The sequence below is a fragment of the Stegostoma tigrinum genome, chromosome 1 (genome assembly GCF_030684315.1).
Source record: "Stegostoma tigrinum isolate sSteTig4 chromosome 1, sSteTig4.hap1, whole genome shotgun sequence".
Taxonomy (NCBI): domain Eukaryota; kingdom Metazoa; phylum Chordata; class Chondrichthyes; order Orectolobiformes; family Stegostomatidae; genus Stegostoma; species Stegostoma tigrinum.
In genome coordinates this window covers 185,037,364-185,054,774 of record NC_081354.1, presented here as the reverse complement: position 1 = coordinate 185,054,774, position 17,411 = coordinate 185,037,364, and the positions used below count along the sequence as shown (strand labels likewise).

The following is a 17,411-nucleotide window of genomic DNA, read 5'->3' as shown; positions in this document are numbered from 1 at the left end:
GTGCAATTAATGCAAATATTCAAAATGTCTGTCAAATAGTATCTATGTAGAAATCAGCAGAGTTAGCTGACTTTTCACCGGAACCACCAAATGTTTGAGATGTAACAGGCATTTTAACTAATATAGAGGCAGGGAAAGGCAGCTAAAATCGAGTCAAGTACACAATCTCGAACAGAGAGTATCACAGAATCAAAGAATTATTGCAGTGCAGAAGAAGGCCATTCAGCCCATCATATTCACACAGCTCCACAAATGGGAATTTTGGTAGAGTTCATTCTTCTAACTTTTCTCCAGACCCTGCACATTGGTTCTATTCAAGTCATCCCAAAAACCCTCCAGAATGCCACCATTGAACCTGCCTCAACCACATTCGCAGACAGTTTTCTCCAGATCTGAACCACTGCTGTATGAGTAAGTTTTTTCTCATACCGCATTTGTTTCTTTTGCAATTCACTTTGAATCCAAATCAGTCCATCTCGTCATGATTTTGAAAACTTCTGTTCTATCTTCTTGTAGGCTTCTTATCCCACAGAAAAAACAGCCAGCCCCTCAAATTTGTTTTCGTAACTGAAGTTTCTCATCCCTGAAAACATTCTTGTAAATTTCTTCTACTCTTTATGGTTTTCATTTCCTTCCTAAAGCATGACACCTAGAACTCCAAATAATATTCCAGCCAAGGTCTAGTTAGCATCTTATGCAAGTTCAACATAACCTCCCCATTCTTATACTCTATGTTCCTCTTAACACAGTCCGGGATATTGTAGGCTTTATGGCGAAGGGGCAGCATATGCAAATGAAGTAAGTTTGGGGATAAAAGGTATATCAGCCAGCACAGGTGACTGAAAATGTGGGTTTAAGGGTGATTTGCAACATTAACATCTCCATCACATCTTCCAAATGGTGCAATGCATCTAAATTACAGGCATTCCAAAGTGAGCAGACTCTACTCCGTGGATGTTATGGATACAGCTAGATCCCACTTCCAGCAACAGTATGAAAAATCAGCTAATCTCCTTGATCAAGAGAACTACATAAGAGAGCTTTCAGCCCTTTGAATTGTGCCAAAAATAGTTATTAAACAGGTGGACAGGACGGCTTTTAAACCATCATCTGAGAACACACTCAAACAATGTCATACTTAAATGTCAGCTTAATCTCACTCTGAGGCCTGAGGATGAATTTTGAAATCTCACATTTTCTTCAGCCTGAGCAGGCCACATTTTGTGGCATCTATTTTTTTCTTGGTGTCATTCTAAGACAGAACACACCAAGTTGTATACTGTGTCCTTTCCCTGATCCTCTTGCTTCAAATACCACCACAAATCATTTTAAAAGCAAACTGCAGTCTCTCAATGCAATAAGTTTTCACCATCTGGTCCTCAGACCTGTAGAACATATTGTCAAGTTTGGCAACGTCACTTCTGGGAGTGTACTTCAGCTGTACACAATGCTGTGACACGGATAATACCAGATCCGAGACGCACATCTAATTGTGGACTTGAGGATGTGATGTCCTACACAGTCTTGTGAATACTTCAGTTGCATTATGAGTCGAGAAGAGCTGGAAGAATTATCCTTTAAGCAGAGACGGCAAAGGGAGAATTTATGTTTTCAAAAAATGTGAGAAGTTATGTCAGATACTAAGGGAAACATCAGTGTCTACTGGCTGATGTGTTGGGAACAATACTAGACAGATTTAAACTAACAAGCAATTTTGTTTACTTAGCAAGTCATTACAATCAGCATTAGTTTAAGGAGCAGTGAAAACAATTTCAACAAGAACTTTCAAAAGGGAATTGTACACATATTTGTAAAGCAGGAATTTATAGGGAAGGGCTTAACTGTTTCAAAAAGCCACCACAGTGGGCAAAGTGGCCTCTGTCAGGTGAAGAGAAGGTAACTCTGAGTAGAGTGGGTAATTAGTTATAGTCGACAAAGAACCACTACAATCTTTCTTCATTCCATCTCTAGGGACCAGTCACCTTTGGGAACATGGCGTGTATCACTTTGGTATTAAACTCAGTTAAAATCAACTTACTTGGGCAATTCAGCTAGATGAAGCAAGGTGCTGAATGTATTAGCTGTTTTACCACTTATATGCCAGTCTATTCCCATGTTACAAGCAACCTTTGGCCTTGCCTGACCAGGTTTAGTCCAAGTCACTCAATGTCCAAAGTGCCCAACACAAAATCCAGTAAAATGTAAAATCCAGCATTGCCCGAGTCCTGAGTTTTCCAGTTTTGCGACAATGGAACTCCCTTCCTAACAGCACTGTGGGTGTGCATGCAGTGCATGGACTGCACTGGTTCAAGGCACTGGCTTACCAATCACTTCTCAAGGACAACTATGAGGCCCAGCCAGCAATCCTCACATCCAATGCATGAATTCAAAAAAAGCTTTAGGAGCATCACTCTGCTAGTATTGAGCAAGGTAAAGAGGACTTGAACTATCATAGTTACCAGAAAGACTGAGCACACTGTAAGGTCATTTTGTATCACAGTTTGACCATCCAGCCAACAGAATTAATCAAACCACATGACTTGAAAGGGTTCAGAAACAATTTACAAAGATATTGCTAGGGTTGGAGGGTTGACCTATAAGGAGAGGCTGAGTAGACTGGGGCGATTTTCCGTGGAGTGCCGTTGGCTGAGGGGCAACCTGATAGAAGTTTATAAAACCATGAGGGGCATGAATAGTGTGAACAGACAATGATTCTTCCCAAGGTGGACAAGTCCAAAACTGAAGGGCATAGGTTTAAGGCTGGAGGGGAAAGGTTTTAAAGGGACCTAAGAGGTAACTTTTTAAATGCAGAGGCTGGTGCGTGTATGGAAGGAGCTGCTAGAGGAAGTGGTGGAGTCTGGTACAATTACAACATTTAAAAGGCTTCCAGATGGGAATACGAACATAGAATAGAGAACAGTGCAGCACAGTACAGGCCCTTCGGCCCATGATGTTGTGGCAACCCATTATCCTACTAAGGTCAATCTACCTGCATACCCTACATTTTACTATCTTCCATGTGCCTATCCAAGAGTCGCTTAAAAGTCTCTAAAGTATCTGATTCCACTACCACTGCCAGCAGTGCATTCCATATGCTCACTACTCTCTGTGTGAAGACCTATCTCTGGCATCTCCCCTATACCTTCCTTAAAATTATGCCCCATCATTATAGTCATTTCCGCTCTGGGAAAAAGTCTCTGACTATCCACTCTATCTATGCCTCTCATCACCTTGTACACCTCTATCAAGTTACCTCTCATCCTTCTTCGTTCCAACGAAAAAAACCCTAGCTCCCTCAACCTGCCCTCCAGTCCAGGTAGCATCCTGGTAAATCTCCTCTGCACCCTCTCTAAAGTTTCCACATCTTTCCTGTAAGAGGTGACCAGAACTGAAGACAATATTCCAAGTGTGGTCTAATCAGAGTCTTATAGAGCTGCAGCAAAACCTCACAGCTCTTAAACTCAATTCCCCGCCAATGAAAGCCAACACACCATACGCCTTCTTAACAATCCTATTAACTTGGATCGCAATTTTGAGGGATCTATGGATGCAGACCCCAAGATCCCTCAGTTCCCCCACACTGCCGAGAATCCTGCCGTTAACCCTGTATTCTGCATTAAATTCAACCTTCCAAAATGAATTACTTCACACTTTTCTGGGTTGAATTCCATCTGCCACTTCTTTCCCCAGCTCTGCATCCTGTCAATGTCCCGTTGCAACCTAGAACAGCCCTCCACACTGTCCACAACTCCACCAACCTTCGTGTCATGAGCAAACTTCCTAACCCACCCTTCCACTTTCTCATCCAAGTCATTTATAAAGATCACAAAGAGCAGAGGTACCAGAACAGATCCCAGTGGCACACCACTCGTCACCGAGCTCCGAGCTGAATACTTTCCATCTACCACCACATTCTACTGGACAGCCAGTTTTGTATCCAGACAGCCAGATTTCCCTGAATTCCATGCCTCCCTACTTTCTGAATGAGCTTACCATGTGGAATCTTATCGAATGAACGGTAAGGGTTTGGATGGATATGGTCCAAATGCTGGTAAATGGGACTAGATTTATTTAGGATATCTGGTTGGCATGGACAAGTTGGACCGAAGGGTCTGTTTCCAATCTGGATAGCTCTATGACTCTACAACTCAATGAGGACCTGTTTTCACTGATAATCCTTAGGAATTCAAATGTGCTCCCCCAAAAGTTTGTGAAAACAGATTCGATAGTAGATTTCAAAGAGCGGACAGATAAAGAAATTGAGAATAAATTTGCGGGTATATGGAAAAGAGAGCGTGGGAAGTGCCATTAATTCATTATTCCCATTCAATTCCCCACGCACAAAGCCACGTTGACAATCCTTAATCAAGCCTTGCCTTTCCGAATGCTTGTAAATCCAGTCCCCAGAATCCCCTCCAATAACTTACCTACCACTGAAGTAAGGCTCACCATCTGTAACTCGCTGGCTTTCTCTTACAGCCTTTCTTAATGGCACTACATTAGCCAACTTCCAGTCTTGTAGCACCTCATCCCTTTAATGATACAAATATCTCAGCAAGGGCCCAGCAATTTCTTTGCTAGCTTCCCACAAAGTTCTGGGAAATACCCAATCAGGTCCCAAGGATTAATCTACCTTTAACTTTATGCTTTTTACGGCCTCCAGCACTTTCTCCCCCATAACATGAATCTCTTTCAAGGCATCACTACTTATTTCTCCAAATGTCCCAGCTTTCATGTCGTTTTCCACAGTAAATATTATCATGAAATATTTAGCATCTCACCCATCATTTGTGACTTCATACATAGAGGCCATGTTATCTTTAATAGGCCTTATTCTCTCCCTAGACACCCTTTTGCCCTTAATGTACTTACAGAATCCCTTTGAAGTAGGCATTTGGTAAGCTTGCCTTTATTGATCAGTGCACTGAGTATACGAGTTGGGAGCTCGTCCGCTTTTTGCCCTTCTAATTTCCTCCTTAAGTATACACCTATTGCCTTATACTCCTCTAGGGACTCACTCAATCCCAGCTGTCGAGACCTCATATATGCCTCGTTCTTCTTCTTGACCACAGCCTCAATTTCTCAAGTCCATCATTCCCTGCACCTACCTTGTCCTTCACAGTAAAAGGAACATATTAGCTCTAGACTCTCGTTGTTTCATTTTTAAATGCCTCCCAGTTCCCAACAATCCCTTTACCAGTGAATGGCCTTCCCTCAATCAACTTTTGAAAGTTCCTGTCAAATATCATCAAAATTAGCCTTACTTTGATTTAGGACTTTAACTTTTTGGTCAGATCGATCCTCTTCTCAGTCTCAAATGTTGCTTCCTAACAGGGTATTAGTCAGTCCCACTTCTTCATTTTTTCCCAGTAGTCCTGCAGGAATATTTCCCTTCAGCACCAATCCAATTTCCTTTAGAAAAACTGAACTTCTCACTTCCACTAACATCATTTTAATTCCTTCAATCATTCATGAGAAATGAGCACCAGTGCCTCAGCCTGCATTTGTAATTTCCTTCCTAAAAGGAGATGGGTGAACCAGATGGGTTTTCATGACAATCGACAGTGGTTACATGATCATCATTAAGTTAACTTTTAATTCCACTTTTTTATTGAATTCAAATTTCACCACTTGCCTTGGATCCTTTCCTTGTTATCACTACTCACCGCTTAAAAATGACCTTCTCCATGTCATACATGGATTTTGCACTCAAAATCTTTTATCTGTATTCCCTAGTCCTGGATCATCAGCTAGTGGAAACAGCTTTGATTTAACTGCCTTGCCATCGTTTATTACCCATAATCAATTGCCTAGATGGCAGTTAAGTCTCAACCATGTTGTTGTAGGTCTGGAGTCACATGTACACTGGACCAGATAAGGATGACGGTTTTCTCCTCAAAAGGACATCAGTGAACCAGTTGGATTTTTCCCCAACAATCGTCGATAGTTTTGTGGTCATCATTAGACTCCTAATTTCAGACAGTTATCGAATTCAATTTCCGCCATTTACCATGGCAAGATTGAAACTCAGGTCTCCAGGGCATTATGAAGGTCTTTGATTAGTAGATTAATAGTCTGATTAATCCAGATTAACAGTCTAGTGATAATACCTAAATATCTTCTCACTCTTCCTTGCGCCAAGGAAAATAACCTTAATTTCTCTGGCCAGACCTTATATTGCCACCCTTCATTTTGAGAGAAACTGAACATAACAGTAACGATGTTATGCCTCAGTTATACAAGACATTGGTGGGACCACATCTTGAATACTGAATGCAGTTGTGGTCTTCGTACTTGATGAAGGATGTGAAAGTGTTGGACGTGGTTCAGCAGAGGTTTACCAGGTTGATACCTGTAATGAGTGAATTGAATTAGCAGGCAAAGTTGAACAGACTTCACTGATGTTTCCAAGTGTGAAGATTATTTAGTTGAAATTTATAGGATCCTTCATAATCTTGACAAGGTTGTTATTGAAAGAATGTTTCCTCTTGTGAGGGAGTCCAGAACGATAGGACACTGTACAAAAATTAGAGGTCATACACACAGGACAGAGATGAGGAAAAATATTTTCTCTCAGAAGGCTGTGATATTTTGGAGCTCTCCTCATCATAAGATGGATGAGGCGGAGGAAGCAAAGTCATTGAATATTTTAAAGCTGGAGGTAGATAGATTCATGCTATATAAGGCAATCGGAGGTGGGAACGTGGAATTCCAAGTGTAAACAGACCAGTCTTGATCTGATTTAATAGCAGAGCAGACTCAAGGGACTGACCTGGCTGCTTCTGCTCTTAATTAGAATGTTCATATTACTCTGCTACTGGTTGTTGTGCCTTCAGTTACCTTGACTCTGAAATTTCCTCCTAAAACCGCTTCACTTCTCTCTCTGCCCCTGCTCAAAAACCTCTCTTCTTTGATCAAGCTTTTGGTCACCTGTTTTTGATAATGTCCTTTCATAGATTCGTAAAGTTAAGCTATTTGTTGAGGTGGTCTTTCACTGAAACACATGCATGCAATGCTGTAGATTTAGTTTTAACAATGAAGCACAGCACATTAGGCAAAATAAAGGAAGATAAAATAAACCAATCTTTTGAAATATATGATAAAACACAACTGCATTTACCCCAACATCATCACAATACAATACTCAAATACCAGAGCGCATTACCTTCCTTATCACATCTCTACTGTTTCTACAGTTATTAACTGTTCCTTTCAATTCCTGGTCTTGAGAGCTCAATGATCTCATCCTCGATTACCTCAAGGAATTTGATAACCTGAATTAATCTTTCTCAGTTTTAAATAACCCCTTCAGGGTTCTAACCAAACACTTCTGATCTGGAAATCTCAACACAGACCCTTACAATGAGGTAACCTATTTCCTAATTGTTCTGAACTACCATGTTCTTTAGCAGAACTGTTTCATACATCTAATTTCCACCAGGAACTCTGTGAACTGAACACAAATGTTTCCAAACTATGGCTTTTTGCCTCAAGCAAAAATAAAATCTTGGTCCTTCTCAACTGAATGCAAGCTAATATTTGTTTACACTGTCTACTCCTAAAACTCTCAAAATACAACCAAATGCCAATTACCACCTCAGGGGCTCATTTTCTCATACTTCTGTAAAACAACCTTGTGGTTCTAGAAATACTGACAAGTTCATCATTAAACCCACTCATACCACACACCAAAACCCCTATGCTACTTATTCAAAATTCAAACTCTAAAATAAATCATATTTTAATATGTGTAAAACACACAACTTGCATTACACAGAGACAGCAGGCTACTATGATCACATAAACCACAAATTGCAGAGTATAAGATAAGACTATAAAGCATAGGAGTGGAAGTAAGGCCATTCGGCCTATCAAGTCCACTCCGCCATTTAAATCACGGCTGATGGACATTTCAACTCCACTTCGCTGCACTCTCCCCATAGCCCTTGATTGTAGTCTCATGATTGAAGTAGCCTTATGATTTCTCTGAATATCGCCTACATTCTGTAGTTAATGCTACGTGATTCACCATTATCCAGTAACCGCGTTTCCACAGCAAAAATGGAAAGAATTAGAAATTATATTTCTCTCTCCACTATTTGGGGGTCATAGAAATGTACAGCACAGAAACAGACTATTCAGTCCAACTCAACCACGCTGACCGGATATCCTATATTGTCCAATCCCATTTGCCAGCATTTGGCCCATATCCTTCTAAACCCTTCCTATTCATACAACCATCCAAATGCCTTTTAAATGTTGCAATTGTACCAGCCTCCACCACCTCCTCTGGCAGCTCATTCCATATGCACACCATACACGGCGTGAAAACCATACTGTCCATTGGCAATGGAATTCTTCATTAGCAAAACCACACATTCCATTTTTGCTGTAGTTGGTGGCTCCTCCTCTGACATGCTTTGCCTTGATGCAAGGGCTCTACTAGTTTGGACCTTTTCTCACACATGGAATCATCAGGGAGGAAATGGTCTGGCTTACATGTGACTCATGGTCTGGCCTACATTTGACTCCAAACGCACAGCAATGTGGTTGATTCTGATCTAAATAATGTTTTTATTTCCTTTATTCATTAAAGGGATGAGGGAGTCACTGGCTGGGCAGCATTTATTGCCCAGAGGACAGTTCACAGTCAACCTCATTGCTGTGGGTCTGGAGTCACATATAGGCCAGACCAGGTAAGGATGGCAGTTTCCTTCCCTAAAGGACATAGGCAAACAAGATGGATTTTTCTAACAATCAACAATGGATTCATGGTCCTCATTAGATCCTTAATTCCACACATTTTCTTTGAATTCAAATTCCACCATCTGCCATGGCAGGATTCAAACCCAGGTCCCTGGAACATTAGACCAAGCAGCATCTCAGGAGCACAAAAGCTGATGTTTCGGGCCTAGACCCCTCTCTGATGGAGGGTCTAGGCCCGAAACATCGGCTTTTGTGCTCGTGAGATGCTGCTTGGCCTGCTGTATTCATCCAGCTTCACACTTTGTTATCTTGGATTCTCCAGCATCTGCAGTTCCCATTATCCCTGGAACATTATCTGGGTCTTTGGATTAACAGCAATAACACCACTAGGCCATCACCTTCCCTCCACCATCACAACCAGTGTTCTGCAATAAAGAATTCCATTCTAACTCATTCTTGCAGGGAAATTCTTAAACACAGAATTCAAACATCTCCCTCCTCTAGTCTACAACACAGGATCATAGAATGTATAAGGAAAGCATTGGACACATTGTACTCTACCCAATTAGTCCCCACTTGCCTGCTCATTCCAGACAACCATACAAATTTCCCCATTCAAGGAAAATTAAAGAGCTCTTTAAAATCCTAGCTTTGGAGTGGGCTTTTGATCTATAAAGTTGAGTCTTAAATTTTCTGGTCCCATAACCCTCGAAGAAGCGCCTTAGGCATTTTACTATGTTAAAGATGTTCCCTAAAGTTATGGTTGAAATGGCTTCTAACACCTTATCAGACAGTGGCTCCAGATCAGCAATACTTTTTGTGTCAGAGAAGTCTCTTCGTCTCTCTTCTGGCTTTTGTAGTGACTACCCCTGCATAATAAATGTCTCCTCAATTCCGAACTCTCCCGCCACTGAAAACATTATTCCCTTATTTGCGCTATCAAAACCTTTCATAATTTTCAACACCCCCATCATGTGTGGTCTCCTCTGGTCTGAAGTAAAAATGTCCCAGTACATTATACTCCTATTTATTTGATCTCTCATTGTGCTCTATTTTGACTTTGGTCATGTCCAGCACTATGGACCTTGGCGCTTTGTCTAGTTACTGCTGTTGAAACAAAGAAATGCATTCAGAGGCCCCACAGCAACATTTAGCTCCTTGCATAGGTCTCTACGATGCAACATCCATCAGATTCCAATACACAGAAAATCATTTTTCCAGATGTTGGATAATGAAAAGCACTTGGGTTTTGGAAAATGTATTGTGCGCAGAATTTCCAGCTAATCAACTGCAAATTTCACTACAAACCGACCACGCCGATGTCAAAAATTAGGTTAAAACTGAACAGCCATGAAATGAATCAAGTGTTCTAAAGAGGGAAAGAGGTGGTGGCTCTGTACTTTCAGAAGACTATGGGATATTAATAAAACAACAAAGTCCATTATACAGTGCAATTAGCAGGGCAAAACCAGCGTCTCTCGGAGCACTGGTGAACAAAATTTGTCACCAAGCTATATTGTGAAGTAGGTTTAAGTGGCAACTTACAACTACAAAGAGAAAGAATAAATCCAGGAGAAACAATCATCTGCAAACAAAATATTCAAACTATCACATGAAACTGATGAAGATTGTCTTCACCAACATATGGGGACAGGTGCAAGGATCCAAACAAGTCACCCTTAACATCAAGGTAATATGAAACTGAGTGTGGCACCAATCAATTCAAATAAAACTGAAGTTAGTGGATCAGGAAGACAACTTCAATAACTACAATATCAAGTGTCTGCAGCACTTCACCAAGATGTCTTTAGCACCACATTCCCAACCTGGGAGCTCCACCACCCGGGAAGTTGAGAACAGAAAATGCATTGAAACATCTTTAACTCAAAACTTTGGAAAATAGCCACACATCATTCTTCCTTCACCTTGACAGAATAAACACACAGAATACTAAGAGAATTGTGAAATATCTTCAACACACGGAATGGTTAAAGATGACAGTCCATCAACCCTTTCTGAAGGGTAAATGGGGATAGGCAACAAACTACTGGACCTGTCAGCAACTCGCATATCCTGACAGTAATAAAACAAAAATTTCCACCTCTGCCTGCTGATTGCAATCACCCAGCTTTAGCTACAGCAATTTTGTGTTTGCAAGTCACAATAATTTATTATTTAATTAATTGACTTTGAACCACTGGAACACCAGCTAGTCACACAACGATGAGTCTTGCACAGATGAGGCAGGTTCTATTTTTATACTCTTTTGAACTTCTAAGATCAGCAAAAATAAATTCCTAGACTAAATAATTCAAAGCCATTTGATCAGCCTGCCCTACATTACCTACTACATCACATCTTTGACGTCATGAATCCCACTTGACTCAGAGGTTAGATTTCCTGCAAACATTCATATCCTACCACAAATCCTCATGGAAAATTTTCTACTTTTAGCCTCTTGGATGCACTCTCTGCTTCTACTTCACCCTCATTTAATTGTAATTAGAACTCCACAAACACATTGCTGTGCAAGGAAACCTATAAGCGCATAACATAGGTAGAGCTGAAGGTGAATTGGACACCTCTGATAACCAGTGTTTACAGTCACCAGATAATTTAAGTCAAGGTTGCAATTTACCTTTTAGTCTTCAGTTGCTCCCGTAATTTACTGTACATCTCTAGTACTGAAAGAAAAAGATACAGGTCAGACATTGAAACAAATAGTTTGCCATGCAATTATTTTGGTTATTATGAAATCCCACTTTTTTCCAATATTTCTTTCATTAACTGCCTCAATACTTACACTTTTATTTCACTCTAACACTAAATGTCTTACAGATGAAAGACAAGACATACTGTCAGAGGTTTTGATCTTGCACGCATCAGAACAGATATGCAGAACTAATAAATATATGACTTTCATTACACTTATGTTTTATTCCTCCAGTCATGGATGTCAAAACAATCAGATGTCAATCACCATACGCAAGGGTTTCCAAGATTCTTTTTATGTTCATTCCTCGAATATGGGCTTTGCTGGTTAGGCCAGCACTGAACGCCCAAACCTAATTTAATCAGATTTTGTTCTCCCCAACCTGAAATTGTCTGATCTTAAACAAATGCACGGCATAAAATCTGCAACCGCGTTAAGCAGAAACTCTAACTTGCGCCTTCACGCCAAGTGTGTCCATCAACTTTGCTAAAACCACCAGCTACTCATGCATTGCAGTGAGAGGTTTCCTCTGTTGTTTATTTCATTACAATTACTCTATAGGAGACAGCATTGGTTCATGGAGACAACTAGAGTAAAATGGAAAAAGTCCAAGCTCCCAATGAAGATCTGTCTCTTTAAGCTGTAATGAGGAGTCAGGTTCATGTACCAGTTGTCAAGATAATGGTACAGGTTGAGAAACAATTACGAAATCTGTAATCAATTGACAGCTCAGTCTTAACTTCTCATTCCCAACATCCCATTTCATAACCATCTCAATTCCAAGGAAATAAAGTTTACTGCCTGGCCGACGAAGATTAATTTGGCAACGGCGGCATTTAGCAAGTAGGCTATCTCTATAACTATATTCCCGAAGAAACAGGTTATAGGTACCTCACAAACACAATCTGAAACTAGTTCTGATTCACAGAACAAAGATGCGCACACTTACAACTAAGTAATTATCAGGGTTTATTTGAACACTAAAAAATACACAGCAATTATCAATTACTTCCAATCACCAACTGAAGTGATTCCAAACATAATTATAATGATCCAAACAAAGGCTTTCAAATAGACATTTGTTTCGGCCTTCCAGGAACATTTTGACCTAGCTGGGAATGCTCTGGTCTCTGGGTAAGGTGTGGTGCAACTCCGAGAAAAGCAAAGACGGTTTGACCAAGATCCCAGCTCCATCCAATACCCTCTGCTCACAGAACTTCTCTGGACTTGAATGGCCACCGTTATGCAGATAGCACAATATTAACTGCTCTATAAAGCAGTGAGGGGTTCCCTGGGATGCTTTTTTTATGAGTGGAAGAATTCTACTTTACAAACTACATTTTCATTGCTATATTTTTCACAGCAAATGACAGGCAGGTAGTCCAGGATGGGTGAAGCTCATTAAATTCACACTACTACAATCAACATATTCATAAGTAGCTTGAAAACAAACAACTATGGCAATTTTCTTCACAAAACAATGCATTCAGATGTCTTCTCATCCACTCATCCTCTCATACCCTTCAACAAATGGTGCTGCTAAATTCATCTTGAATCACTTGCAATCATTCAGGAAGTTATACTGACATCAAAGTTGGAGATGCATCAGTGCTCCTGTAGACACTCATTAATAAATTATACCTTGACATTTTCCTTCATCCCAGTCCTACTGGTTACTTTAATGTATTGGTCCTTCCAGTACCCCATCACCTCGACTCTATTGTAAAGAATTTTTTCTAGCTGACTTGTAACAGTCCACACTAATCTGTGTCCAACATGTGGATCTCAAATCACAGGTGCAACTGGGTCATTGCAATTGGCCTAGAAAGAACAACTAAACTTGCCTTAAGTAGGTATTCTTGCAAATGAACGAGTGCAAGTCTAGAAGTTGAAACAATTTCCTTATCATCGATACTCAAAGTTAAATTTGAAGGGACAAGTTGTGGAAGACATAGCCAGACAGGGTGACTTAATCGGCCCTTAGCAAACTTTCCATTTCAGCCATGAAGCCAATGCAATCGCCCATAATAAGTTCATGGAAGGCAAGGGTTTTGTCAAAAATGAATGGTCTTTCTGGAGGGAGATTTATGGAGGGATGGTAAAAGCAGAATCCACAGGGTTAAAGTGGGAACAGCAAGTTAGAACATAAAACATAGAACATAGAACATTACTGCGCAGTACAGGCCCTTCTGCCCTCGATGTTGCGCCGACCTGTGAAACCAATCTGAAGCCTATCTAACCTACACTATTCCATTATCATCCATATGTTTATCCAATGACCACTTAAATGCCCTTAAAGTCGGGGAGTCTACGACTGTTGCAGGCAGGGCATTCCATGCCCTTACTACTCTCTGAGTAAAGAACCCACCTCTGACATCTGTCCTATATCTTTCACCCCTCAATTTAAAGCTATGCCCCCTCATGCTAGCCATCACCATCCAAGGAAAAAGGCTCTCACTGCCCACCCTATGTAATCCTCTGATCATCTTGTATGTCTCTATTAGGTGGCCTCTTAACCTTCTTCTCCCTGATGAAAATAGCCTCAAGTCCCTCGGCCTTTGTTCATAAGACCTTCCCTCCATACCAGGCAACATCCTAGTAAATCTCCTCTGCACCCTTTCCAAAGCTTCCACATCCTTCTTATAATGCGGTGACCAGAACTGTACGCAATACTCCAAGTGCAGCTGCACCAGAGTTTTGTACAGCTGCAACATGACCTTATGGTTCCGAAACCCAATCCCTCTACCAATAAAACCTAACACACAGTACACCTTCTTAACAACCCTATCAACCTGGGTGTTAACTTTCAGGGACCTATGCACATGGAGACCGAGATCTCTCTGCTCGTCCACACGACCAAGTTTCTTAACATTAGCCCAGTACTCTGTATTCCTGTTACTCCTTCCAAAGTGAATCACCTCACACTTTTCTGCATTAAACTCCAATTGCCACCACTCAGCCCAGCTCTGCAGTTTATCTACGTTCCTCTGTAACCTGCAACATCCTTCCGCACAACCCACAACTCCACCGACTTTAGGGTCATCTGCAAATTAACTAACCCATCCTTCTACAACATCATCCAGGTCATTTGGGGCAGTGGCCCCAAAACAGATCCTCGCGGTGCACCACTAGCAACTGAACTCCAGGATGAACGTTTCCCATCAGCCACCACCCTCCGTCTTCTAACAGCCAGCCCAATTTCTGGCCCAAACCGCTAAATCACCCTCAATCCCATGGCACCGTATTTTCTGCAACAGCCTACCGTGGGGAACTTTATCAAACGCTTTACTAAAATCCATATAAGAATGGCAAGATTAGTTACCAAATGGTGCAATGTGCAGAAAGGTTAACAAAGGAGTGGGATAGGACAATGTAAGTTGCTGCTGAAAACAAACTAGTGCTGAGTACGTGGTTGAGCCTTTCACAGGGGGCTGTGAGACAGAGGGAGGCTATAAGTGAATCGAAGAGTCATGTGCTATCAGGTGACAAGGGAATGGTAAATGAAGGAGTTCTCAAGGGTTGCTTGGGGTAACTGGGAATGGCAGAGCACCCAAGAACAGAAAAGGGTTATGTTGATGAAAGACAGGGATTTTGAAGGAGAAATGAGAATATGGTTTGAAAGTGAAGATGTGCTCAAATCCAGCATGTGCACCCAAAATGGCTTCAGGTCAAAGAAGTTTTGAGAAGTATATTAGAGATAATAAGGTGTAGAGCTGGACGAACACAGCCGGCCAGGCAGCATCAAAGGAGCAGGAAAGCTGACGTTTCAGGTCTAGACCCTTCTTCAGAAATGGGGAAAAGGAAAAGGTTTCTGAAATAAATAGGGAAAGAGGGGGAGGCAGATAGAAGATGGATAGCAGAGAAGATAGGTGGAGAGAAGACAGACAGGTCAAAGAGGTGGGGATGGAGCCAGTAAAGGTGAGTGTAGGTGGGGAGTTAGGGAGGGTATATGTCAGTCCTGGGAAGATGGACAGATCAAGGGGGCAGGATGAGGCTGGTAGGTCGGAGATGGGAGTGGGGCTTGAGGTGGGATGAGGGGACAGGTGGGAGGAAGGACAGGTTAGGCAGGCAGGGACAATCTGGGCTAGTGTTGAGATGCGTAGGGGGAGGGGAGATTTTGAGAAAAGGGGGATGGGGAGAGGGCTCTGAAATAAATAGGAAGAGAGGGGGAGGCAGATCGAAGATGGATAGAAGAGAAGATAGGTGTAGAGTAGACAGACAGGTCAAAAATGCAGGGACAGAGCCTGTAGGGGTGAGTGTAGGTGGGGAGGTAGGGAAGGGATAGGTCAGTCCAGGGAGGACAGACAGGTCAAGGGGGCTTGATGAGGTCAGTAGGTACAAAATGGAGGTGCAGCTTGAGGTGGGAGGAGGGGATAGGTGAGAAGAAGAACAGGTTAGGGAGGCGAGGATGAGCTGGGCTGGTTTTGGAATGCAGTGGGGGGAGGGGAGATTTCGAAGCTTGTGAATTCCACATTGATACCATTGGGCTGCAGGGCTCCCAAGCGGAATATGAGGTGCTGTTCCTGCAACCTTCAGGTGGCATCACTGTGGCACTGCAGGAGGCCCAGGATGGACATGAGAAAGTTCCCCATGGTAAGCTGTTGCAGAAAATACGGTGGCATGGGATTGAGGGTGATTTAGCGGTTTCGGTCAGAAATCACAGGGGGAGTTGAAATGGTTCGAGACTGGGGAGGTGCAGTTGTTTTTTGCGAACCAAGCATGGGTGTTCCACAAAGCTGTCCCCAAAACTCCACTTGATTTCCCCAGTGTAGAGGAAGCCACAACGGGGACAGCGGATGCAGTATACCACATTGGCAGATGCGCAGGTGAACATCCGCTTGATGTGGAAAGTCATTTTGAAGCCTGGGATGTGGGTGAGGGAGAAGGTGTAAGATCAAGTGTAGCACTTCCTGTGGTTGCAGGGAGAAGTGCTGGGTATGGTGGGGTTGGAGGTGGGTGTGGAGCAGACAAGGGAGTCCTGGAGAGAGTGATCCTTCCAGAAAGAAGATAAGGGTGGGGAGGGAAAAATGTCTTTGGTGTGGGGTCGAATTGCAGATGGCGGAAGTGTCGGAGGATGATGTGTGAGAACAAGGTGAATTTTGTTTTGGTTGTTATTGCGGGGAAGGGGTGTGAGGGATGAGTTGTGGAAAATGCAGGAGACACGATCGAGGGCGTTCTCGACCACTGAGGGGGGTGGGGGAAGTTGTGGTCCTTGAAAATGAGGCCATCTGTGATGTTCGGGAGTGGAATGCCTCATCCTGGGAGCAGATGCGGCAGAGGCGAAGGAATTGGGAATAGGGAATAGGGGATGGCATTTTTGCAGGAAGGTGGGTGGGAGGAGTGTATTCTAGGTAGCAGTGGGAGTCAGAGGGCTTGAAATGGATATCGGTTTCCAGGTGATTGACAGAGATGGAAACAGAGGTCCAGGAAGGAGAGCGAGGTATCAGAGATAGTCCAGATGAACTTAAGGTTGGGGTGGAAGGTGTTGGTGAAGTGGATGGACTGTTCGAGCTCCTCATGGGAGCACAAGGCGGTGCCAATACAGTCATCAAGAAAACGGAGGAAGAGCTGGGGTTTAGAGCCAGTGTAGGTACAGAAGAGGGATTGTTCCATGTAACCTACAAAGAGGCAGGCATAGCTTGGGCCCATGCAGGTACCCATGGCCACCCCCTTTGTCTGTCAGAAGTGGGAGGAATCGAAAGAGAAGTTGTTGAGGGTGAGGGTGAGTTCAGCTAAGCGGATGCGGGTGTCAGTGGAGGGGGACTGGTCGGGCCAGCAGGAACGGAAGAAGCGGAAAGCTTTTAGGCCCTCTGCACGGGGAATGCACGTGTGTAGGGACTGGACGTCCACAGTAAAAATGACATGCTGAAGACCAGGGAACTGGAAGTTCTGGAGGAGATGGAGGGCGTGGGTGGTGTCACAGACGTAGGTAGGGAGTTCTTGGACCAAGGGGGAGAAAATGGGAGTTGAGATAGGCGGAGATGAGTTCGGT

At 42.6% G+C, this 17,411-nt stretch overlaps 1 protein-coding gene across 3 annotated transcripts in view; it reads right to left on the bottom strand.

Moving 5' to 3' along the window:
- The window catches only part of LOC125458167 (exocyst complex component 6B-like), a 620,472-nt gene that overhangs the window by 504,985 nt on the left and 98,076 nt on the right, over nt 1-17,411 (bottom strand). For all 3 annotated transcript variants that reach the window (XM_048543144.2, XM_048543170.2, XM_059650589.1), the window contains exon 5: nt 11,345-11,390. In XM_048543144.2, coding sequence (XP_048399101.1) covers nt 11,345-11,390 — 46 coding nt within the window. The remainder of the gene's footprint in view (nt 1-11,344; nt 11,391-17,411) is intronic.